Source organism: Mesoplodon densirostris, chromosome 6 (assembly GCF_025265405.1).
Source record: "Mesoplodon densirostris isolate mMesDen1 chromosome 6, mMesDen1 primary haplotype, whole genome shotgun sequence".
Taxonomy (NCBI): Eukaryota; Metazoa; Chordata; class Mammalia; order Artiodactyla; family Ziphiidae; genus Mesoplodon; species Mesoplodon densirostris.
This window is the reverse complement of record NC_082666.1, coordinates 52,996,109-53,021,438: the sequence shown is the minus strand read 5'-3', so window position 1 is coordinate 53,021,438 and position 25,330 is coordinate 52,996,109. Positions and strand designations below refer to the sequence as shown.

The 25,330-nt window shown below is 38.0% G+C and overlaps 1 protein-coding gene across 1 annotated transcript; it reads right to left on the bottom strand.

Moving 5' to 3' along the window:
- Nucleotides 1-9,828: 9,828 nt before the first annotated feature.
- Nucleotides 9,829-10,930, bottom strand: TUSC1 (tumor suppressor candidate 1). The gene has a single exon (XM_060101429.1). It carries the CDS (start codon nt 10,821-10,823, stop codon nt 10,209-10,211), a length of 615 nt encoding a protein of 204 aa, XP_059957412.1. The 5' UTR covers nt 10,824-10,930; the 3' UTR covers nt 9,829-10,208.
- Nucleotides 10,931-25,330: the final 14,400 nt, after the last annotated feature.

Genomic DNA, 25,330 nt, shown 5'->3' with positions numbered 1-25,330 from the left:
AATGAAAAACTTAAAAAATAAATTTTGTTAAACAAAAAAATGATAAATTATTTTGGATTGAAAAAAAGATATTTATTATTTACCTCCCTTCAATTCTTACCGAGCTTTCCAAGGTAGGGACTGAGGACAGTGCCTGCCACAGAGCAGGTACTCAACATACATCTCAAAAGTGAATGATTGTTAGCTTCATTAATACAAGAATGGATTATTTTTAAATTTCTCACCTTGTATATATATTTGAGACCTGATCTTCAGAATGCAAAATACAAACTAGTAGGTGAATTATGCTGTTTCTTTCCCTGTTTAAGATAGCAGGGAGAACATATCAATGTTCAAAAATTATGTGTCACTGGCTTTATGCTCTATCAATATCCATGTAGACCAACAGAGCAAATAATCCTCATCATGAAGGACTTTCAAATGGTACAAAAAATGATAATAAAAACAGTTCACATAAACACTGCATGATAGAAGCAGTAAGATATGCAGGGCTGGTGGGGTTAGAAGTAATTGAATTTAGGTTTCTTTGGTGAATGTTGTGTACATACATTGAAACAGTATATCCACAATTTTATAACATGTAACACTCAGGGTATTATTTTAATCTCTTATGACAAACGTTTTAGATTAATTGCTTTGATCATTTTGAGACAGAACCAGTTATTTTTAAGCAATATGATAAGGCTTATTCCTTGTATCATTTAAAAACAAATTTTAATAAAAGTTATCTTAAATATTGTTGCCGTTAGCTTTAGCAAATCCTTTTCATTTGTATCAGGTTTTAGATTTTCAATGCACTTTCATGTACACTCATCTCTTGATTTTCTCAACAATTCTGAATTGATATTACTATGCTATAAGTAAAGACATTGAATCCAACTGATTCTTCTGACTGCAGATTAAAGAAAGGAAATCCCGAGAGACTGCCATAAAAATTCAGTCTCCCCTTCCTGTATAAATGTACCTCATTCTTTGCCTTTATCAACATCATCCTCTGATCAACATGCTGCAGATACAGAGGCAGTTTGCCATCTCTGCACAAAGGACCCAAGAACTGTTTCTCATCAACTTCACAATCCTGATGTTAAGCCTGATAAACAAAGAGAGGGAACTGTTTTCCTTACATTTCTTATTAATATTTTATACTTCTTTCCCAACACTAGTCCTGATTGTCAAGTCTCCACTTTGTCCCTCTCTTCCACCCTACACACACTGCCAAGACTCCAAAATTATGACATTTTCAAATTTGCACATGTATGATCTAATTAATTATACTTATCCCAATAGGATTAATTCAAGATATACAACATATAGAAAGAAATCATCAGAATTCAGTTACCAGTAAGACTGCTTAGTGAAATCCAACCTTAGAAATAAAAAGTTCTCTTGTGCATCTTGAGGTTATCTTTCAGAGTTTTCTATTGCGTGTTTTTTCTCCCAATGACCAATATGATTTCTACACTTGTAGTGTGTTTCTTGATATCCAGAATCACCTGGGCTCTCAGAACCATTCAGCCATCCTTTTATTTATCTCCCAATTGACCACACTTTAAATATCTTTCATCAGTGTTTGAAACTTTTCTCCATTTTTAGAACAGAAAACCAGCTAACTTAATTCAACAAATGATTTTACTGTTTCATTGAAAAGACATGACCTCACTCAATCTACCTGTCTCCAACCTCATTCTTTCTCTATATTATCACCTGCTCTTTTCTCCTTACCTCCTCTTCAATAAGAATTTAATCTGTTCCTTTACCAGACTATTCTAATCATCTGTGCATTTGAGTTAATCCATTCATGAGAACATGTTACCTCTTTATATCTTCTTCCATTGGGCTGTTCATCTCACTTTCCATTATTTGCATCTCTCCTGAAACATACTCAAGTTCATTCCATACATAGAATACAAATAATACCCTCAGCAACTTTTCCAACTCTGTTTTTCTCTTTAAGATACTTATTTAAAAATATTCATTGCCAAATTCCTTGTAACTGCTCAACAATTTGTAATCTAACAGTTTGCTCCCCAAATCTAATGACTTAATATAACCATTAATTGTTGATCACAAGTTTGCTTGTCAGTGGTTTTGCTGACCTGGGCCTGGCTGAGTTGACCTATACAGGGCTTGTGCGTATCTGTGTGTTTAGCTGACTGACTGGGAACTGGCTGGTTGAAGATAGTTGGCTGGCTGTTGGCTGGGGTAACAGGAGTGATCAGTTTACACTCATTCCACCCAGCATGCTAGTTGGCTGGTCATGGGCTGGGGTAACAAGAGTGATCAGCTTACACTCATTCCACCCAGCATGCTAGCTTAACGTTGTTCATGTGGTGACAAGATTCTAAGAAAGTATAGAAGTATTCATGGTCTCTTGAGTCCTATACACAAAAACATTGTCAGTTCAGTTGCATTCCATTGGCCAAAGCAAGGAGCAACAAGAAGCTCCATCTGTTCATAGGTAGAGTTGTAAAATTACTTTATAATGGCTATGGATATAGGGATGAATGGACAATTAGACCATTTTTTATTTGGACTCTATCACATATTGCTTGTTTGTAGTATTAAACAGTTCATTCTTTCATCAAATCTATCTTCCCTGGGTTTCAGGAATTACCATCTCTTAGATTTCCCCTTACATTTCTAGCCTACTCTTTTGAATCTCCTTTGTTGGTCTTTGTTAGTTCTTTGAATATACGCTTTTTTATAAGTTCATTCTTTGGTCTTTATCTCTTATAGCTGTAGATGTTTCCCCCATAATTGTATCATCTTTATATACTGCCTTGTAACAAGCTCTGCTTTCAGAGGAAACAAATTAAGAAACATACTCTTCGCCAACAATTTTGATCACGTTCAAACACTGTTACCTCTTAAATGTACCATTGCTCTAATTTCTTTACTGGCATTTGTACCTCCAGTTTCCCCTTTCCTATAATTATCTGCTGCCTGTGTAATCTTTCTTAAAACTACACCTGATCATGATATGAGCTATTCTACAATTCTAAATCAATCACCTGCTCAAAGAACTTCTTTTCCATTGAACGATTAAATTCTTATTGGAGTTTAAGGTCTTTCACTATTTGACCACAGTCTGCTTTACTCAATCCTCTATATCCTTCACTGCAGTCGTATCACAGTCTTTTTTATTCCTAGAGCATTCCCTATACATTTCTACTCACATCCCTTTGCTCATGTTCCCTTAGTCTTAAATAATCATCCCATGAGACCCATCTACTTGATACCCTATGTGTCTTTTAAGAACTAGCTCTAATGACACTTCATGTGAATCCTGTTCTTCCTACTTTGGGTCGTTAATGTTTTCTCCCTGATTTCCTATTTTACATTATATGTCTACATCTTTGCATTGGATGTTAAACACTTCAAAGGAAGAAATGATTTCATAGATTGCATTACTAATGGTCAAATATTTTATACATGAGTTATTAAAAAATAAATATCTGTTGAATGATACTGAATCACTGAGGATACAATTTTTTTAAAAACCCTGTAACCAGTAATATATACCTAGTATCTAATTGTAAAACCTAATTTTCATGTGTACGTTTTGAGTTAGTTAAATCAAGAAAGCATCAAACTAGATTAACTGAAGATCAGATTTTCAGATATATCATTTTGCTCCATGGAATCTTCAAGATGCATTAAATTAAATACAATAAAAGTATGCAAATCAATAACAATATCAGTAGTCAGTGTTCATTTATTGAATCAACCTGGGTCCCCACAGGAAAAAAAATGGCACACTGAAGGTGAGTAATTTTTAAATGGTTCAATAAAGGGCTGTTTGCAAAAACTGGGTATGGTTTAGGGAAACCAAAGGATATGGAGCAGTACCCTGAAGGTAGTAATACCTACTACGGAAAACTTCACCACCCCTTGGGCAGAAGTGGTGAGAGGCTACAGCCCTTACCAGAACCTGGAGAAAGAGAGCTCTGAGAGAAGGCAGACTTATAGGAGCTGTGACCCTTGATAGGCAGGATGCAGCTAAACTGTAGCAACCCCATACCCAACCCTACTTCCTGCTTCTGCCCTCTTGCTAGTATTTCCATGGCCAAATCCAGCCAGAAACCAATCTTGCCCTGAAACCCAAGGTCCAAGGGAGGCCAGTAACGTGGTAAAAAAGAGAGTAAGGTGGAGAAGAATAGAGAGTGGATCTGGAAGGCAAATATTTGATATCTGGGAGTTATTTTTGGACATTTTGTTTTTATTTTATGCTGCTGAATCTTGGTATCAGAAGAATACTTCATGGAATTTATTTCATTATGAAATATATTGCTTAATAAAAACGTGGAAATTTCTTTTTGGCTAAAGGAAGTCTTCAGCCCCAATTATTTCACATTTTTGTTAAGAAACTCAACATCTGCATCAATAATATGGGGGAAAAACACTATTGAAGGAGAGGATTCAGAAACCTTTTGATTATAGCTTTCTGTTTGAGTACATAATCAATTTCACAGTCAGGTATTTTCAGGTCTTAGAATTATTAGTAGTGCTAATGTGCCTCAATAAAAGTGCTTTTATTCTTCCCAGAAAACGTTGTGAAGCACACAGATTCATTAATATAACTTTTGGGATTTGTAGGTTAATTTGGTGGCCTCCTTATACTTGATAGATACACACCTGCCCTGATTTCTTGCTTGAAATGTATAAAATGCCAAGCAAAAAGATATGCACTGAAAAATTCTGATGAATTAATCCTAAACCTTAAAAAGTAGTTGTGGGCTTCTCTGGCGGTGCAGTGGTTGAGAGTCTGCCTGCCGATGCAGGGGACGCGGGTTCGTGCCCCGGTCTAGGAAGATCCCACATGCCACAGAGTGGCTGGGCCCGTGAGCCACGGCCAATGAGCCTGCGCGTCCGGAGCCTGTGCTCCGCAACAGGACAGGCCACAACAGTGAGAGGCCTGCGTACCGCCAAAAAAAAAAAAAAAAAAAAAGGAGCTGTGAAGATTGAAAAAAATGTCCAAAATCTAAAATAACTTTAATAGCTAATTCTCTTTGTCCCAAAAGCCAAGGAACATGAAAAATTATCTTTCAAAAACAGTAATTTTCTTACTTTGGTAGTACTGTATTTTAAAGCATAAAATATAAGTTTAGTTATAATATCTAATTTAAGTCTCATAACAAACCTAGCTATGATGCATATTTGGATACATTCTATTACTCAATTTTCCTATTTAAGAAAAATTCCATGTTAAAAAGATTAAGTAATATTCTTGAGGTCCAAAACTAATAAATGACAAACCCTGCAAATGAGCTTTTGACTCCCAGTGTAGTATTCTTTAGACTCTATCAGGATCTATAGATATTTTTAAGCACATAACAAAATGTGTATATCATTTACTATACTAAGAACACTTTAGAACACACACAGAAAGAATAAATTTTAAAAGCATGAGGTACTGGTGCGAAAAGAAAGAATTATCCAGTATAATTTTCTATAATGAGGGTATTGAGCAGAAAAAAAAAGAAAAACTTTGAAAAATCAATTTGAGCTTCGAAACTTTAATTCGCAGATAATCCAAATCATGGAATAGTATGGTTCCTTTCTTTCTTCCCTGCTGCCTTCTTTTCTTCTTTCCTTTATTCCTCCCTCTCTCCCTCCCTCCTTTCTTTCCTTCCTTCCTTTCTTCTTTCCTCCCTTCCTTCCTTCTATTTCTAAAAGCAATTCATCTCCACCCCCAAATTAAGTATCATTTCATAGACGAAAATTCTCATATACAACTCTTTCAGAAGGGAACAAAACTCCTGCTCCAGTTTTATTTTGGAGTAGTCATTTTGAAACTAAGTGATGGACTATAGAGGAAAAATCACTGGAAGTTGCCCAGAGATGGGAACAGCATGCAAATTACTACTAATTTAAATTACCTTCCTTTCTTCTCCACTCTAGAAAAATGCCATGTTTATTTTAAAACATTTATATCTGAGCAGTTCAAGCTATCTCAAGATGTTATCTGTTTCAACACGCATAATGAAATGTGGTAGGTAAATATTCCGCCATTTTACAGAGAGATGGAAAGTGAAAACAACCGGCCCAAAGTGACACAAGGCTGAGATCTCTGAGCCTAATGTTCTTTGCTGCATCTCAAAATGTTTAATAAAGCACACTCCCGTTAATGAAAAAAAAAAAAAAAAAAAGCATGAGGTAAAAATAAATGTAAATAGAAGACCTGAGATTTTTAACCTGCTCTCAGCATACTTGCATACCCTACTTTGAAAATTATTGGTCAATAGTACATACACCAATTTATCCTCTGAATTAAAATAAATCTGCATTCCTTAGTGTTTACCTCATGCAAAATGAAACAAAGGTCCTTAGATAACCTATGCCCAAAATTATGAATGAAAGAAAAGGAAAAACTGTGAAAGGCATTTTTGAGGCAAAAAATTTTAAGATTTGATAACCATTTAGATATAAGGAGCATTGGAAAAGATATTTGGAATGATTTATAATTTTTTTCCTATAGCCATTAGGCAAATGCTGATTATTTGAGTTATGGAATATAAGAGATAGGACATCTAAGTTTACTTTTTTTTTTTTTTTTTGCAGTACGCGGGCCTCTCACTGTTGTGGCCTCTCCCATTGCGGAGCACAGGCTCCAGACGCGCAGGCTCAGCGGCCATGGCTCACGGGCCCAGCCACTCCACGGCATGTGGGATCTTCCCGGACTGGGGCACGAACCCATGTCCCCTGCATCGGCAGGCGGACTCTCAACCACTGTGCCACCAGGGAAGCCCCCTTTCTCAAATTTTCTCTAAAGTCTTTCTCAAATTTTCTCTAAAGTCTAATAAATTACCATGAATAATGCAAAGACTATACTGACAAGCCGATTCTGAATATGAATTTTTTAATAAGCAAAATCCCCTATGGATTAAATACAACATAGTTTAAGTCAAATCATTAAGAGATGCTAATCTTAGTTTAAGCTTTAAAATCTGAAATTTGAGCACGATAACCTCATAAAGTCAGACGTTGGTATTATCGGTTTTCTTTGGTTCATATTTCCATCGCACAAATAAATTTATATAGTGTCTATATCAGATAGGTAAAATATATATCAGGAAAGCAAGGTTATAGTAGAAAAATTAGAACTTATAATTGATCAATTAATCACTGAACAGAAATATTAATAAGTTTTTTCATTCACTCATGAAGAGTTTATGACAAATTCTCAGTGAAAATCTGTTCCTTTAATCAAAATAGAAAATGGTATTTTGACACTGGGATCAAAATCATGTTGCTAACAATTTAGTATATACTGATGATTTAATTTATTGAATAATTTGGGATTAGTTTCATCATGGCAATACTCAGAAATTGGCAAATCTATGTCTAAGTCTAAACAATACAAAGAATATTTCCAAGTATTCTTCAAATATTCACTATGTTCAAGAAGTGTAGCAAGGACAGCTTGTTCTATGATCTACAAAAGACCCCATTTTATACTGCTTTGATTTACATCCTAATTTTTACAGATAAAAACATAAAGATGGTATACGTTTGTGAGTAGCAGCAATAAAAATTGCTGATTAAAAAAATGCCAACCCTCCTCACTGAAGTTGCTTGCTAATATGACACACATTTTTGTTGCTCATTTCTATTATAAGCCTTCTTTTCATTGCACAACAAATCTGAAGTTATGAAAATGTCATTGTAACAAAGTATGATATTCTGTAGTTTTAGGTTATTTTAGATCAAACTAGGGCCTAGACAAAACTTTTCTAAAATCAACTTTACCCATTTCTTAAACAGGTACATATTTTGATATAACAAAACATCTTTTATATTACTACATGATACTTCTCATCAGGTATCATTGGGGAAATTCAACAAAGTTGAGCCTTAACCCATTTATAGGGGCATTTGGGTTTCAGAATTTTTAAGACTTTTCAGGAATTATGCTAAAAAAAATTCCTCATTTGTGTATGTGCCTTATTACAAAAGTTTTTTTCACTATATTTATACATGATTTTAAAACAAAGGGTGTTTAAAACTAGTTAAACTAAATATTTTGCTTAGTTCTTGAATCGCCAGTTGCCACAATCAGGAAATATTTTAAACTTTTTGTATTATTCCCTTATTATAAGTGCTTTATCTCCCGTTTGTTTAAAAGGAGAGAAAAATGTCTACACATTCGAAATATACATATCTGCTAATACCCATAAAGTCATAGAGGAACAAAATACAGAAGGAAAGTAAAGTGACAGTAAAATATGCACTTGAAATTTCACAATTTGGATTATAATTCTTATTGATAGATCTCTTATTTTGAAGCAGGTATTCTGCAGATAGCATTTCAATAAAATTTTTATAACATTTTAAGGTAGATGGTATGTTCATTTTAATGGTGAGAAAACTAAGGCTTAGAGAGATTAACTAATTTACATCCAAAGGAGAAGTAGGGCCAATAGGCTTTTTTCCATTCTTCAATTCCTACTGCCTCCTAAAAATGTTTTAATTCTTTCGCTATTAGAAAATGACGTAAAGGGGATAGAAATACTTTTCATATACCTACTTATTCTCACCAAGTTTCTTCTCATATTTCTTGGTCATAGGGGAAGATTTTAATGTTCAAAACTATCAATTACTTTTAAGCAAAATGCAGTGTCTTCAATACCCAGGATTAGAAAAAAAAATTCAAAACTATTTTCTTTGGCAACTTTTTTTTTTTTTTTTTTTTTTTTTTTTGCAGTACATGGGCCTCTCACTGTTGTGGTCTCTCCCGGTGCGGAGCACAGGCTCCGGACACGCAGGCTCAGCGGCCATGGCTCACGGGCCCAGCCGCTCCGCGGCATGTGGGATCTTCCCGGACCGGGGCACGAACCCGGGTCCTCTGCATCGGCAGGCGGACTCTCAACCACTGCACCACCAGGGAAGCCCCGGCAACTTGTTTTATAATATATGCTATGAAACTTTTGGAATATTCCACAAACAAAACAAACATTCTAACTCATGATTATTTTCTAGCTGTAACAGAAACTCTTCTCATTGTTTTCTGCCTCCTTAAACTGAAGTGTTCTCCACCACTTAAACACCCTTTTACACCTATGATTTTTACCAGGTACAATGGTATCCTCTTCATTACTAGGCAAAGGTGTTATTCATTAACAAAGTACAATCAACTGATTTTAGAATATCTGTTAAGATAATCACTTTTTTTTCCTGCATTGAAATTACAACTGAGACTTAAATCACTTTGTTTAGGGACTTCTGATATACATATAATTCATAATTTCTTAAAAATTCTTAAACATTAGCAATATTAGGCAAAGTAACTGTATGCTATGCTGTCAAGTCTAAAATGTATAAAAATTATAAAACGTTTAGACTGTCTAATCTTTATTTTAAAAGATCACTGTTTCATAAAGTGAAAAGAAAATGAGTTTACAAAGGCTAATCAAGTTCGGATATTAAAAATAGGTATAATATATACATACATGTATATTTCTTAAAGAAACGTGTAAACATTTCACACACTTTAAATAATAGTCGTGGGATAGCTTTAGGTTATTTTTAGTGCACCAAATTTATTTGCCGATCAAAGAATTACTATAGGCAGATAGTTTAAAAATTCCCAGGGCTGGGGGTGGGGGGCAGAGTGGGGTAAACAAATCAGTATATATTAGATGTATAAGGACTAGAGCCAGGGCAGACATGAGTTTCTAAATTATATATATCACCTTTTTCATAAAAGGGTGGTACTTCATAGGCTACCCAAGTAACACCGACTTATAAAAACAAGCTAAATACTTAGAATGTTGGCCACATAAGAGAGAGCGGCTGGAGGCTTTGGGAGACTTAAGAATGAACAGACTCAACAGATTCAAAATGTATTATTCATCCCTCAAAGAACCAAAACAGAGGGAAAAAATACCACAGGTCCTCACAACACTCAGAAAACTTCAGGCATTAGGACGTGTTGACTGGCACCCATTTCTTGCTGTTTTAAAACCCGCCCCTCCGCCGCCTGGCCTCTCTCCAAGGAAAGGTTAATTTGTACACTTGGGGACTGGGGACTCAAACGGCCCCGCGCCCTTCTCAGCCTCTGCCGGCCGAACGCGACGCGCCCCCGGAAGTGGCCGGGCCGGGCAGGAGGCGGGAGCGCGCGGCTCAGGCGCGCGCTAGCTGGGAGCAACCATGAACGGAGGAGGAGGGGCCCGCGCGAAGCCCCGCCTCCCCCCGGCTGCGGCCTCGGGCTACAGCAAGGGTTCCGAGGCTTCGGGCTCGGGCTCCGGGGTTCGCTGGCCTGAGTCGGATCTGCGTGGACAGGGCTCCTCCTTGTCCCCACGCGGGCGCGGCCCCCGCTGTTCGAGGTGCAACTGCAACAGGGCCCGGCGGTACATGGCTTCCAGCTTCTCAAGCCGGGCTCTCAGGGCCCTGGGGCTGCCCTGCTCGTCCTCGGGGCCGCCGCCCCTAGCCCTCCTGTTCGTGCTGGCCTCCTCGGGGCCCGGGGTCGCCCTCGCCGCCTCCGCGTACGCCCCGTCACCACCCTCGCCGGGGAGCCGCAAGGCCTGACGGAAGAGGCTGCGGTTCTCGCGCTTCAGCCGCCGGTTCTCGAGCCGCAGTCGGGCGTTCTCCTCACGCAGCCGCGCGTTCTGTCGGTCCCGCTCGTCCCGCGCGCGGATGGCCTCTAGGTGGCTCGCCGCCAAGTCGGCGAACCGCTCCTCCAGCTGCTGTCGGGCGCCGCCCGCGCGGCCTCGCCAGCCCCCGCTGCCGCCTCCCCCGCGAACGCGGCCCGGGCGGCCCTGCCCGCTGCTGTCCCCTCCGCCGCAGCTCCCGCGCCTGGTGGCGCCACCACGCATGCGCCACATCGTCCCAACCGCGCCGCCAGCCCCTTGGGCCGAGGGGCCGCGCGCCCACGCGCCAGCGAGTTCGGGGCCCGGCAGGGCAGTCGGGGCAGCAGCGCAGGAGGAGAGGAGGTGGCGGGCGGCGGCTGCTGGCTTGGGGCCAGAGGAGGCCGGGAGTTTGCCCGGTTTGAGGCGTGTCTTGTCTCCTCGGGTGGAGCTGCCCCCCTGGGCCTGCGATCTCCAGGCGGGCTCACACACAATGCCCCTGGGGAGGGCCCTGCGGCTCAGCCCTTCGGCAGCGCGGGGAAAAGCGTGTATCCTTGGCCGGGCTCTGCCAGGGCTCTTCGGCGCGGGCCAGGGCACTGCAGGAACCAGCCGGCCTCGCCCTGTCTCCAGCGCAACCACCAGTTACCTTGCCTTTTACAGGGCAATCTCAAAGCAAGTAATAATACAATGAGAAGTTCTGGGACAGCTTTATGGGGCACGTTGAAAAGCTATAACGGGTTTATTTAGAACCCAGCGGTTTAACCCACCTCTAAGCTTAAGGAAACATTCAACAGAGTGGAGCTGAGCACCTGTCATGAGGCCCTCAAGTGGGAACGGGTAGCTCTCAAAAGAATATAGGCAATTCCCAGTTTGTGGACAGCCAGGGTTCCACTTGGCAAATTGTTTGCAAGTCTATAGAAACAAGGTTGTACGTACTTGATGTGCTCAGGTCTGTTAACAAAACCTATGAAACTCAAAATGTGTCTCACACGTTCAAGAAACTTTACTCAGTAAATTCCAAAATTTCTGGGTGGATACAGCTCATTGAATGAATCACACTCTTTGTTTCTAAGGGACTCAACTTACACAATAATTGGATAATTGCAAAGTAAATTAAGGATAAGACACTGATGCCAGAACCTCATGGGAGAGAGAGGTGTTAGCCAGAACCTATATTTTCAACAAGGTCCCAGGTAATTCTTAGGTTAACTGAAGTCTTCAAACCACCGGAACAAGTAAAGGAACTAGAAGAGCATTTGAGAAACCTGGTTCACAGCTGGGGTTTTCCTTGAACAGTACAAACAAAGGTAAGTAACTAGGGGAAAAGACAGAATTATTCAACTTTTATCCTAAAACACCACAAACACAAACACAATGAATTGTCATTATCATTTCATGAAATCAAAAAGGATATATAACTTCAGAATTTCAAGAAATATAAATTTAGTTTTATGAAAGAAAAGACCATATTATTCTTAATTTCCAATAAAAGGAGATGGTGAAAACTTTGTTGCAGACATACACCAACTTTTCTATGTATTATTGAACAAAAAATAAGTTTTTTCCCATAGTGTGTATAGAGACTGCAAGAAAAAATGCTGGTGTGTAAGGAAAGGTGATTAGTTCCCGATTTTAGACAAGAGCCTTAGGGAGCCCTGAGATAAGAAGATAGATATGCCACACAAGTTAGAGAAACTCTGCATAAGAAAGATTCAGTCACCCCTTGGGTGTTATGAATTGAGTACTAGTGTCTTTTATTTTTTGTTGGCTTCACTCGTCTTACTCTTACATTAGTAAATCTACTAGTATTCTCTTTTTACAATTTATCAGATTAAAGCTGCTTTGTTTCCTTTGTAGAATATCTCGTAAATTTTTGTACCTAACCACTGTAATGAACTATACTGAGTTTCCTAAAGAACACTGACACTGGTTATATGAGAAGGCCTCCATGTCCTACTCTCTACCCCGATCCAACCCCAAAGTGCTCTCTTTTGCCTTGATAAATTAATGAAGTAATATAAAATATCATGAAAAGCAGGTAAAACTCATTAAGCAGAAGAAGATCCAGTAAAATTGTCAGTTTGTTTTATGTATTTTACAGTAACTAATCTGATTATATGTATATACTCCCAAAAGACAGAACCCACTAATTCTGCCACTCTGCAGGCACATGGCATATATAACTGTTTTTATTTTACTAAAAGAAAGGAAGGAGGGGAAGAAAGAAAAGGGCAAAAAGAAAAAAAAAAAAGAAAAAACCAGGGTGGGGAGAGAAAATTGATCCAGCAAAAATTATCAATCACAATCATGAAGGTTATCTGTGCAAAGCAATGAACATTCACCTTAGGGTTAATGGAGATTCCACCCATCTTCCCAAATAGGAGGTAGAGACAATGGATGTGATCTCTAAGTTGAAAGATGATTTGGAATAGAGTTACTAAAATGATCACTGCCCAAATTATTCCTTGTATTTAAATATATTTAAATTCACTTAGAATATTGTCAAGAATTGTATACCTGAAGATGAACATTACAGCATTTCTAAATACAGTAGGACAAAAGTTAGTAAAAATGGTTCTACTGACTATTATTTGTTAGTAGGCTACATATGAAAATATTGCACAAATAATATAACATATATAAAAGTAAAATGAAATCTTAGAGAAAAAAATTATGGAAATGATAAAATTCAAAAGCAATTATCCTTCAAAGAAGAGAATATAAAAAAAATAAGCTCTTAATTAGAAAATATACATAAAATAAACACTTGTGCTTTCTTTGAAAAATGGGAGCTTGTAAGCAGTAAAATTACTTGCTTACTAAAGAGAAAAAAGGCTCAAAGGACACAGATTGCTTTTTTCTGACATTGTAATTATTGTTCTTTAAGCTACCCCTACTCAAGAAATAGAGATAAGAATTCTCCTATAATAAATGTGACAGTTTTATAAATAAAAATAAAAACTCCAACGGACTATGCACTTTGTGTTTAGAAAGCTCTAATGCCAAAGATTATTCCTTGACTAAGTTTATAAAATTTGTAGTAAAAGAGCAGAAAAAGTGGAAGTAAGTAATTTAGAGTACTTGATTTTGCTATTTCCCTGAAACAGCAACTTTTTAGTTTTTTGGGGACTAAAAAGGGGACTTTTTGTAAGTATTATTATCAATTATTTTCTCTCTCCACACCCTCACTGCCCATTCTCTAACTGTTCAACACTTGTATTTCATTTTACATAAGAGAAAAAAGATGAATAGATGAGGTGACAGTCATTGTGCTTCTTAACATAATGCCTTACACCAATATTTTTGTAAATACTGGAGTTAAGAAAAGCTGTGTCAGCAAACTGGAGTGGCACTGTTTTTTTCGCCTTACACTTCCACTTTAGTACTTCTCAAAACCAACTTTGAATGACAGCTGAGTTCATTGCCCCCTTTCTCCCATCCTCCAAACAAGTTTTCTTTCTCTTTATTTTTATTTTTTTCCTCATATACACTCTCTGGTATATATTTCTAAGTGCTGGCTTGAGAAAGAGGCCCTATTACATACATAGTTTCCTGTATCCCCAGCTGATTTCTAAGATTCTTTTATTGTCATACTTATTTGACTCTCATTTCTCCATTTTGAACCACATTTCTTATCAAATGAATCATATGTTAAGGTAATTTATGGCACATTCACATTGGGACAAGTCATCCTGTATCAAATGCCTCTGTGTGGCCTCTCTCCTTAAAACATCCTATAATATACCATCAAATGAACTTGGTTAACAACTTTGACCAAGGTCAGTTGTATAATTATGTTGAACTCCTCAGTCTAGCAGGATGCCCTGGGTGTTTCTATGCTTACCTTCCATTATTCCTCTGCTGCTGTATTCATGCTGCTACTGAGAGTCTTTTGTCCTGGAGTTTGGGTGTAATGCATAGTCTGTGGACTGAACTGTACCCCTCCAAAATTCATATGTCAAAGCCCTAATTGCTAATGTGATGGTATTTGGAGATGGGGCTTTTGGGAAGTAATTAGGTTTAGAGGAGGTCATGAGGGTGAGACTCTCTTCTGATGGAATTAGTGCCCATAAAAGAAAGGACATCAGAAAGCTTCCTTCCCGTCTCTCTTTCCACCTTGTGAGTACACAGCCGAAAGATGGCCATCTGCAAGCCAGGAAGAGAGCCCTCACTGGGGAGCTGAGTCAACTGGCACCTTGTTCTTGGACTTTCCAGCCTCTGAACTATGGAACTATGAGAAATAAAGCCTTGTTGTTCATACAGTACGTTTCATTTTTTGTCTCACTTATCTGGATTGTAAAGAATCCATCCAGGGAAAGTTTATACCCTACCATTTCATACATTTGTCTCGGATCCCCTGAACTCAAGGTGTTTTTCCCTCTTTTAGACATTGATAACGTACTGCAATACCTGTTCCAGTAAATGGATGCTGAGGTCCTTCTTGTACAAGTAGATCTGTACAAGATATGAGTTAATATTTCTTGTGTTAATATTTCGTGTACAAGTTAATATTTCTTGTACAAGTAGATCTGTACAAGATATGAGTTCCTGGAGCAGCTTATATATTGTGTGTGTGTGAGAGTGTGATACAAATATTTCTTGAATGACTAGGATATTGAAAGCATTAATTCCTCATTCTCTTATATAATCTTAAAGGATGATTTTACCAAGTAAAACTTTAACCATTTAATAGTCAATAAAGTTAACCTATATATCCAAGAGCTGAGCTAATTGAAACTCACCAAAAAAGGTTTTTAGAATGCTGACAGTTTTCAGACTGAACTAGGAAGGAGGTTGGCACTGCCTTGTTAATGACAAGCCTTGTTAAAGACTTACCTTAATATACAGTGGGTCTTTATATGTAGATTTTTGAATATGTAATAAATAAGAGGTACAGGTTTTGGAGTAAGACATACATACCCAGATTTCATAAACACCACGACCCTCCCACTCCAGATGTATGACCTTGGGCAGCCTTCTGAAGCCACAGTTCCCTCATTTGTACAATGGAATAAAGTAGTATCTACCTCATGGGGTTCTTGGGAAGAGCTCTTAAAAATCTTAAAATAGAGTCAGCCAGCAAGGATTACACATTAACTCTTGTTACTATTATTAATTTGTTGTTTTTATTTTATAAGACATTTATAGAATGAGTTCTTGTGAAGAGCCAGTGGTATTTAAACTCCCCATATGAGTTATTTGCTTAAGAAGCTGCCCCAAATATAATATGCAGCCCCTTTGCAGATATGATTTTTATTTTTTGATAGTTCTCATTAAATGTTTGGGTTTTAAAAATCCATATTTTGTAAGCTCCATGTGCTGAAAAACTTAGTTAATCATATTCTGAGCTTGGGATTTGCTAACATTCTCTCTAAAGCCCTAGCTGAACATGGTTTTATTTTCTGGGAGCAGATTTATTAGGGCTATGAAGAGCATGTATTGATGCTTGGTAGCATGAATATCTCTTTACTGGAATAATTACTAGAGGGTTAGGAATTGAGAATATTAATTGCATTTATTTAATCTTTTGATATGGACAAAAATATTAAAAACCATCAAACACTAGCATTGCCCTTTGACAACATCATTTAGTTCTAGCTACAGGGAAAATTGTGACATAAACAAAAGCAGCATGACTTATCTGTCTTAATTAGGATACTTTCTACAGTGGGGGAAAGACCCTCCTTCCTTTAAATATAAAAGCATGAGCCAGACTAATAAAAGAGGGCAAGAGCATTATAGGTTAAGCAGAAAGTAATGTAGCTAAGAGCAAAAGATATCCACACAGAACACTTGGTCAAAACAAGTCCAAAATGGAGACTTTTTAACATGGGAAATGTCTTTGTTAGTTCTAAAGTAGTGTCTCCATGCTACATGTTTGTAGATTAGCATTATTCCTTAAAGGGTCTGGACCTGTGCTGTACACTAGCCACAGGTGGCTATTTAAATTTCAGTTTAAATGAATTAAAATAAAATTTAAAAATTAGTTCTCATGTTACACTAGCTACATTTCAGGTTCTCAGTAGTCACATGTGGCTTAGTGGCTATCATGATGGATTGAACAGACATAGAGCATTTCCATTATCCCAGAAAGGTCTATTGGACAGCACTGGGACAATCAGTATACCCCACCTCTTACTCTAATTATTGGTCTCAATCTTCAGAAAGCCATGGTGAAACTGATATTGGAAAAGAAAATGCAAGAGATCACTGCATATTTCCAGCATTTTCTCTATGTTTGATTTCATGCCAATGAAACAGTTTTTTGTTTGTTTGTTTTGTTTATTTTATTTTAAGAAAAAAGGCCACATATTTTAGGGTAAGGATGAAAATATAAGTGTTACTTAAGCAGACACCTTTGTATTATGAATTAGTCCAGTTTCTTACACCATAATAATTAGCAACCAATAAAGCAATTAAAAAATAAAGCCATTTAACTCGATTTTCTCAGAAATTATTAAATTCCAAAGTTACAGTTTACCTAGACGCAGAAGAGCAGTAAGAACGTTCATATCTTAATATCTTCCCGAACTTCAAAGTATTCAAGAGTAAAGACCTCAGACCCAGGCAGGCCAATTTACCCTGCAAAATTTTCCCTAAAAACAGTACGGCTGAAAAGTGGCTCTCCTAAGACAGAAGGTACTTTCAGAAGAGTTATATAAGCGAAACACACAGGCCAACTGAGTGATGCGGAAACCACCTCATGCAAGAGAAACGCAGCAAACACAAGTAACCCACATTCACGTCTCAGAACCTGTCAGGGTCTCAGAATAACAATCAAGGTTGATTGTAACATCCTACCTCTCCAGTGACAGGATGGAAAGTTTTTAATGAAAAGTTATAAACAATTAAATGAATGACAGTCCTAACACACTTTCTGGAAAAGATTCTTTTTTTTTTTTTTTAACATTTCATTAACCATCTGGAGTATCTTTAAACAAGTATCTTCTCTTGACCTCTTTCTCTATTCTGTTAGGATAAAGTGAGTATTTTTAATTCTCTTTACTATTAGAAGTGCCTGTCATATGCAGTAGATGTGTGCATGGAATATATGTCACAAATTGGAGGGGAAGCAGAGAAACTTGCTCAAAGCCTCTTGCCTTCAAACCACTTATTCCAAATGCCGAGTCTTTCCCACGTCCCCCAGCACGCGGAGAACATCCTGCTCTCGCAGCCACCTGCCCTTCCTTCCATCAGGCAGACAGTGACAGCAACGCCACCTCCTCACAGAGATGTCCCAGGCGGTGATGGGGGCCAAGCCCTTGTCTCCCACCCATCGGGGTGAGGTGGGAAGTGGAAGGCAGGTAGGTGGCAGCAAAAACACAACCGCCGGCATTGCACAGGTATTTTCTCGGCTTCAAGTACACAGCACTAGAAGGATAGGGAATTAGGGTCAGCCTGCTTTCCAGAGCAGGTGTAGATTCATTCATTCACTTAAACACTCCTGAGACACCTCCTGTGTGGTTGGCAGTGCTGGTTCAGAACTGGAGGCTGAGGCTCACGAAGGCCAGCAGCGCAGCACGAAGCGATTGCGGAAAAGCATTATTATTTGTTTTATCTTCTCTTCATGGTTTCACCTCAAATCAGTAACACGTCCTGGAGACCAGCGGGCTCACCACGGCGGGGAAGGGGCATCCTGGGAGCTCCAGTTCCGGCAGGAATCTGGCCGCAGGAGTGCCGGGGCCGGGGCCGGGGCGGGCTGGAGGCGAGGGACCGCGGAGGCAGGCGAGGTGCGGAGCGCCCATGGTCCCGGCCCGGCCCCTGCCCCGGCCCTGGCTCCACCACAGCGTGCCCGGTCCCGGTGTTTTGTTTTTTTAAATCAACCCTGAACAGATAGGGCCCTCTTACTCTTACACATATGTATCTAAAATAGTGATTCTGGCTCAATCTGAGTTCTGCAGCTACGTACACATCACTGAAGGTAATAACAGGAGTCTGGGAATGGTTTCTAATTAGAACTAAGTTACCTACCAGCTATCTTCAGAAGGGTGCAAAAAACCAAGTAATTTATTTTTTCTTTTACCACTGCCCCTCAAACCCACTCTGTCACTCTTCCTTCCCTTCCCTTATATAATATCTCGAGAAGAACCATTAATTTACAACTACTTCTGAATGTTAATGAACAGTCCTCATTTTCAGATATTAAAAGTCCACTGCAATATAATTCAAAACTTAAAACACTCATCCAATTCCCTGTTTCTCATCTCCTCACAGCACTGTCACTACCCATTCCCCCCACATTGGAATTAACCAGCCTTAATGGAAAAGGAGGGTGAAATTGATGTTTATTCTCTTCCATGCTTTACCTCCTCACCCACCCTCCTGAAGTCGTCTTCAGCTAACCCTTAACCTTTAAGATTTATCCAGGCAACAGTGTCCCACAAACACCAAGCATCTCACTACACTCCACCTGTGGAAGCATACACTAAGAATATCAGTTTCTGCAGTTAGAGTATTCTGCTTCAGGCTGAATGTCAGTTTCCATTCTGTGAACTACTCACATGATCTAGCTGTGGCTCTTCTGAGGAACTTTTACTTAGAATATGTAGGGAGCGGGAACCTCGGGAAAACACTCTCTGTTAGACTCTTCCCAGATGTTCATATCCCCAGTCTTCTCTCTGATCATGCTGCCCTCTTATATACAGGACAGTGAATCAGTTTCCCAGTTCAAATCCCTTGATGAAGGTTCTCGATATGGTTTAGCCTCTCAGACAGGTATGTACAGGTATGTATCTATAATCAGTGTCTAGTTTTGGCACTTCAGCTGAGATGAGGACAAGTTCTACCATATTTCAAAAAGATATTTGTTCTAGTGAAGGCTGTACATTCATTGAATCAAGTAGTATTTAATAAATTCAACTATGAACCAGTATTTAAAAAACTTAAAATATATAAAGTGCCTAGCACATTGTAGGAACTTGAACATGTATTGCCATTACAGTTGTAAACTCTAAACTTACAAGCTCTCAGATTACGCTGGATTCCTATATCCTTTCTTCTTCTCTATTTTTTCATTAAATATTTCATCCAATCCAATAACCTTATTTTTTTTCTGTGCTAGTGTTTTCCAAATTTATCTCTCAACCCCAAAATTCTACCCTGAGTTCCAGCTTCATACATTGATTCTCACCTGACGTGTTTTCTTGACTATCTCACAGGTGTGTCCAACAACATTTTCAAAATGGAACTCTTACACTGCCCTGCTCTCCTAACCTGTTTTGCTCCCAGACTTCTCCATCTCAGCAATTAGTACCACCATCCATCTTGTGGTTTAAGCCAGCTGTCTTCTTTGATTCCTCCTTCTTCCCTATCATTCCCACCCCTGGTACTAGATCCATCTCCAGTTGTTCATTTCTTCCTCTAAAAAATCTTGGTTTTTCTCAGCATCTCCTCTGACAATGGATTAGTCCAAAGCACTACCCTCTATCATCTGGCCTATGCTGCAACTGCTTTGCTGGTCTCAATATTTACCCTATCAAACCCCTTCTGCACAGAGCCACCAGTGTGACTTTTTGCAAGCATGAATATGAGCATGCTGTTTCTCTGCATAAAACGCTCCAGTGGCTTCCCATTATGCTTCCAATAAAATCTAAAACTCTTTATCATAGCCTACAAATTCCTGACAATCCCTGGCTCCTGCGTACTTCTTAAGACTCATCTATTTTTATTACCTACTTTTCTACTACACTCTAGCCATGCTGGCCTCTTTTAATTCTTGGAGCTTGTCAAATTGTTTCCTGCTTTAGAGATTTTGAACATTCATTTCTATCTAATTGGAATGCATTCTTCCTCTGCTCTGTGTGACTTGTCATGATTAAAAAAAATCATTTAGATCTCAAGTTAAATATTCTTTCCATCAAGGTTTTCCTAGATGACAACCATCTTTGCTGTCTATCCCTTCGCTCTATTCACTTACTTCAGAATGTTGACAATTAGCCTTGACTATATTTTATTAAATTTTCCACTAATCTGTAAGTTCCATTTTAATACTACACTTTGTTTACCTATTCTTCCAGTCTGTAAGATACAAAGAAACAGAGCCCATATCTGATGTGTTTATCCTTTTATACTATCTAGGATAATATAGGTGCTCAAAAAATATTTGTTGAATAAAGAATGAATCCAGAGGTGACCAACAGTTCTTTTTCAGCTGTTAACTTATAAAAATTCTTGATTATTAAAAATGAGGTTACTACTGAATTTATTTTTACCAAGGCTAATTTTTCAAATATTAGGAAAATAAGAGGACTTTGGAGTTCAAATATTGATAAACAGTGGCTTAGTTTGATCATATCTGCAGGAAATACCCAGATTTAGAGAGAGATTCACCAAGAAGAAACAACAATCCACCTAATCAGTAGAATTCAGGCTACAATGAAACAAGACTTGGGAGAAAATACTATAGTGTTGACTAAGCACTTTAAAAACTTTTTGAGTTTAGGGAACTGATTCTACATGATGTTTTGCTAGTCCCAAAGCAACTTCAATCTTAAGCAAAAAAAAAAAAAAAAAAAAAAAAGACAGGAGAAAGAAAGAAAGAATAAGAGAATTTTAAAAAATTGTCTACATTTCTAATCATATCCTGTATCATTAGATTCTCCCCATGATGAAACCTGAGACAGCAGTAAAGTTAAAGAGGAAGTTTGACCAACAGGCAATTGATGAGGAAGCAGCTAGAATATATTAAAACAACAACAACAGAAAAACAAAAAACACTGAAGACTTATCAATAGGCAAAAATGTGGCCAATGTAGTAGGTGGAGTTAATTACCTCAGCATCCCTGAGGACACTGAGCAGATACAATCACCCAGTCACCACTTTTTAGTTAAATGGAAACTACATCAAAGAGCTCACGAGTAATTATTTACAGACTGAGAGAAAAGTATTTGCACGAGATTGTGGAGAAGCAAAGAATGAGAAGTGGGAGAAGACTGTGTACCTCAAAAGAGAATAATGGAGTGAAAAGAGGATATCTGAAAAGCATGCAACTGAAACAGTGGCCACACAGAGTAGAAAGGAAATTAGAGGCTGGTCCTGCATAATATTAGGTTTTAATTTTTCTTGAGTGTATTTTGGCTAGAACATAGATTCTAATTTCCTAGGATATAGCCCAGAAGTTCATATAGTTGAAGTTCAATATGCCATTTTAAAGTAGATGGATAGATAGCTGAATGATAAAATGGATAAGCAATGTGTTGGCAATAATATGGCAATAAGAGATGGCAAGTAAGTGACACAAGGGCTAGTACTCCCTCCCCCTTCAGTACCTATGCAGATATCACTAATCACACTTTCTTCCTTGCTAAGGTTGAATTTGGATTCAATCTTTAAAACTTTCTCAACGCAGTGCTCCCCTACTAAAGTGTGGAAGGTCTAATTTCAATTTCTTCCACAAGCTATTGAGAAAGCAAAGAGTAGAGGCTAGTTCTTACCTTTCAAGGACAACACTGTTTGGATAGCCCTAAACTGTTTGAGTGTTATTACTCAGTATTTTAGCTGTAGCTAAGTGAAAGAGGTAACAATACCTCTTTGCTTGCGCTGTTAATTCTAGCTAACTTTGGACAAATCATTGAATGTATTCCCCCAGATCCATAATCCCATGAACTATCTCATGACCCACATGACACGTTAAGTTTTGGGTCTGTTACTGTTTTTCAATGGATGAAATGTTATACATATATGAAATATAAAGGAATTGATATATACATTTTTCCTTATGCAATTGCAAGTAATTATTCCCATATACCTTTATCTGTTTACAGCATGTGGTAATAATAGAGACACATTCGTTTCTTCTAGGTAATTTGAGTTACTTATAACAAGTGTAGAATAAATTATTGGTCATTTACTTCCCTTTATTTACTTGCTACTGAGAAATATACCACCATTTGGCCAGCTCTGCAGTGTAACATTAGTGATGATCCAATGAGTGGGATGAGATGGAAGCATCCCAATCACCAGTCCTAGTCTCAAAGCAAGCTCTGAAACCTTTTGTTTGAAAGACTAGAAATAATACTCTCCTGTTATTCCAGATATCAACAAACAACAAACAAAAGCCAAATCTTTTCTAAAATCCTCTTAAACATCTCAGATCAGGATGGTCAGCTGAGCCTGTTGTTGCTTAGAAATTTAGAGGTTTCAGGGGAGAGTCCAAGTGAAGGAGAACTGTCTGCTTTAACAGCACTGACTTGAAAAAAAAATTTTTTTCCCACCACCTCACAAGCAAGAGGCATCTGTCTAGAGATGAGACGAAGGGGTGTCAAAACAGAGCTATCCATCAGAATACGACTTAAGGAAAAAGACTATTCATATTTAGAAAAATATAGTAATTGAAGTCCATAGAATGAAGGCTAGGACAGACATACTTGCTAACAGGACTAAATGGGGAGTATCTGCGAGTGCAGATGTGCTTCACATTCCACTCCCAGGGAGTGTGCTGTCTGATTTGTTTGTCTGCATATTTAAAAATTTAATTTAAATTACTTTGTGACAGTTTGATGGTTATCATCTCTGTCTGTTGTTTTCTATTTTAGTGGACAGATAGTGCTACTCCCTAGGAAAGTGAAAGACACGTTCATGGCCTCCAGCAGGGTTGAGGGTCCTTGTGGCAACCACTCTGAGGCTCCCTGGCCAGGGATGGGGCAGGGATGGTGGCAACCCACAGGCAGTCTGTCCTCTGCCAGGTCAGCAGACACGGATCTCTGCTCCAGCGGAATCTTACACTGTCAGTAAGTAAAATTCTAACTTCTTGTTCCCATTATTGTTTTGTATTTCAGGGAAATGGGCAGTAGGTTTGCTGCTAGAAAGGCTAGAAACTACTACCCTAGATCCTTCTTGCCAGTGAAACTTCAGCTCCGTTCAGGGATGATGAACTGGAATTGATCACTTCCTTTAAAACCCATCTTGCAAAGGTTTAAAGGGAAGGGAAGTGAGTTAAGTGAGATAATATGAGTTCCGGTAGATAAAGACATGATTAGAAAAATTACAGGCATATTAAGATTTCCTATTCTTATTTCCCACTTAGAGGCTTCATTGCATGTCTCAGAGGAGTTGTCCTGGTTTCCCGTATTTTTTTTAACATAACGAAATGTTTAATAGAATATTTAGAATCATAATCCTTATTACGGTTTCAGAATATTCTTCATGTATGACCTATACCTAATGACCTAATGGCAAATGAAAAACGTGAAATAAATATTTAATAATTCCCAATCAATTCCTGTGTTCAGGGTTCACCCAGGTATGAACAGTTCAGAAATTATTACATAGTCAAAGTAAGTGGAAAATTAGTTCTCCTTCTCTTTCTGTTAGCCTCTGTCACTTCCTCACTGTAGTTTTATCATTTCTTATTCCATTGTCTAGTTGCAATTCAAATCTATGTCTATCAAACTGAAACTTATAGTTTAAGATTTTTGTTACTTCTAGATAAAAACTACCAAAAGCGATATGTAAGTTTAAGTACGTAAAAAGAGAAACATATTTTAGAGCAACTGAAGAGGCACTAAGCATACAAATATAGGGTTTTTCTTAAGCATAAATATATATCTATATTTGAGTTTTATCACTATGTATTCAGATAAAATTCTTACATGCATTGGAAGTCTTCAGATTTACCCCCAGCATAATCAGCATGACCTCTACTGAAATGTCTGCTGGTTTCAAATAAGACAATTGTGAAAATTCCAGCAGCTTCTGATAGCATTAATTTATGAAAATGTTACTCTCTGACCTTGGCAAGTTGCAGTTCAATTTTTCAATGAACATCTAGTTCTTAGAACTTCAAATTCCATGTTGTCACTGGAGGCCCAACAACTTGCTTTTTTGTCATGTGTTCTGGACCTGACATAGGGCTGTATGTATCAGGTTCAGGGAAAAGACATGCAAGGAAGCCAAATCGTTTTTCATCTAAATATATTCCTCAAATTCATAAACACTTGTAAATGCCAAATTAAGGAGCTACAGTCAGTTCTTCTTTTTAAGATACCACTACTTATTGAAAGAAAATTAGTAAATCCAGTTGAAATCCTCAGGTTTTCCCCATACCAATGAAAATAAACTGATTTTGTCTTGAACAGAAGCCAGGGTCTCTGATCTCAAGAAGTTTACAGCAAATAATGGACACTGGCATTTCAATCTACCTGTGAGATAGGTAGTAAAGAGTGTTGAGTATGATTTTGAACAGGGTTGACTTTCCCTTATAACACTGTGCTTCATTTAGATTCTGGTGCCAAGCATCAATGTTATTGGGTCTTCGTAACTGGATATCTGGAGACAGAACACTAACTGTGTGGAGTGAGTACTTAGAAATGAGATATAAGTCAGAGCTCACTGAGTTCGTGCTCATATTTCACTGGAGCCTGAGATATATTTTTTCCCTCATGCTTTCAGGCACAGTATTCACAGGTCTAACTTAATATCCAAAACTCATAATTATTTGTAATATAGCAGTAAATAATGCATATTATATATGTATGACCACAGCAAGAAATTCATTTTGTATAAAATCTCATGTGTTTATACATATGCATATATACAAAAATATGTCTATATATATGAGTATGTACCTGAAGAAGAACGTTCACAAAATAATACTTAACCTACTATATGTGTTTGATTTTTTTATTGTGTTCAATTTAATCTGCAAAAACATTTTTGGTTCCTATCCACTAATACACTGCAACTCACAGCTTTAAAAACACTGTACTAGACATCTAAGGAGCTATATTATATTATATTACTAGTGGTACACATGCCTTTTAATTCT

Coding starts and splice junctions, on each gene's coding strand:
- TUSC1 (XM_060101429.1), bottom strand. CDS start 10,823: ATGTGGCGCATGCGTGGTGGCGCCACCAGGCGCGGGAGCTGCGGCGGA.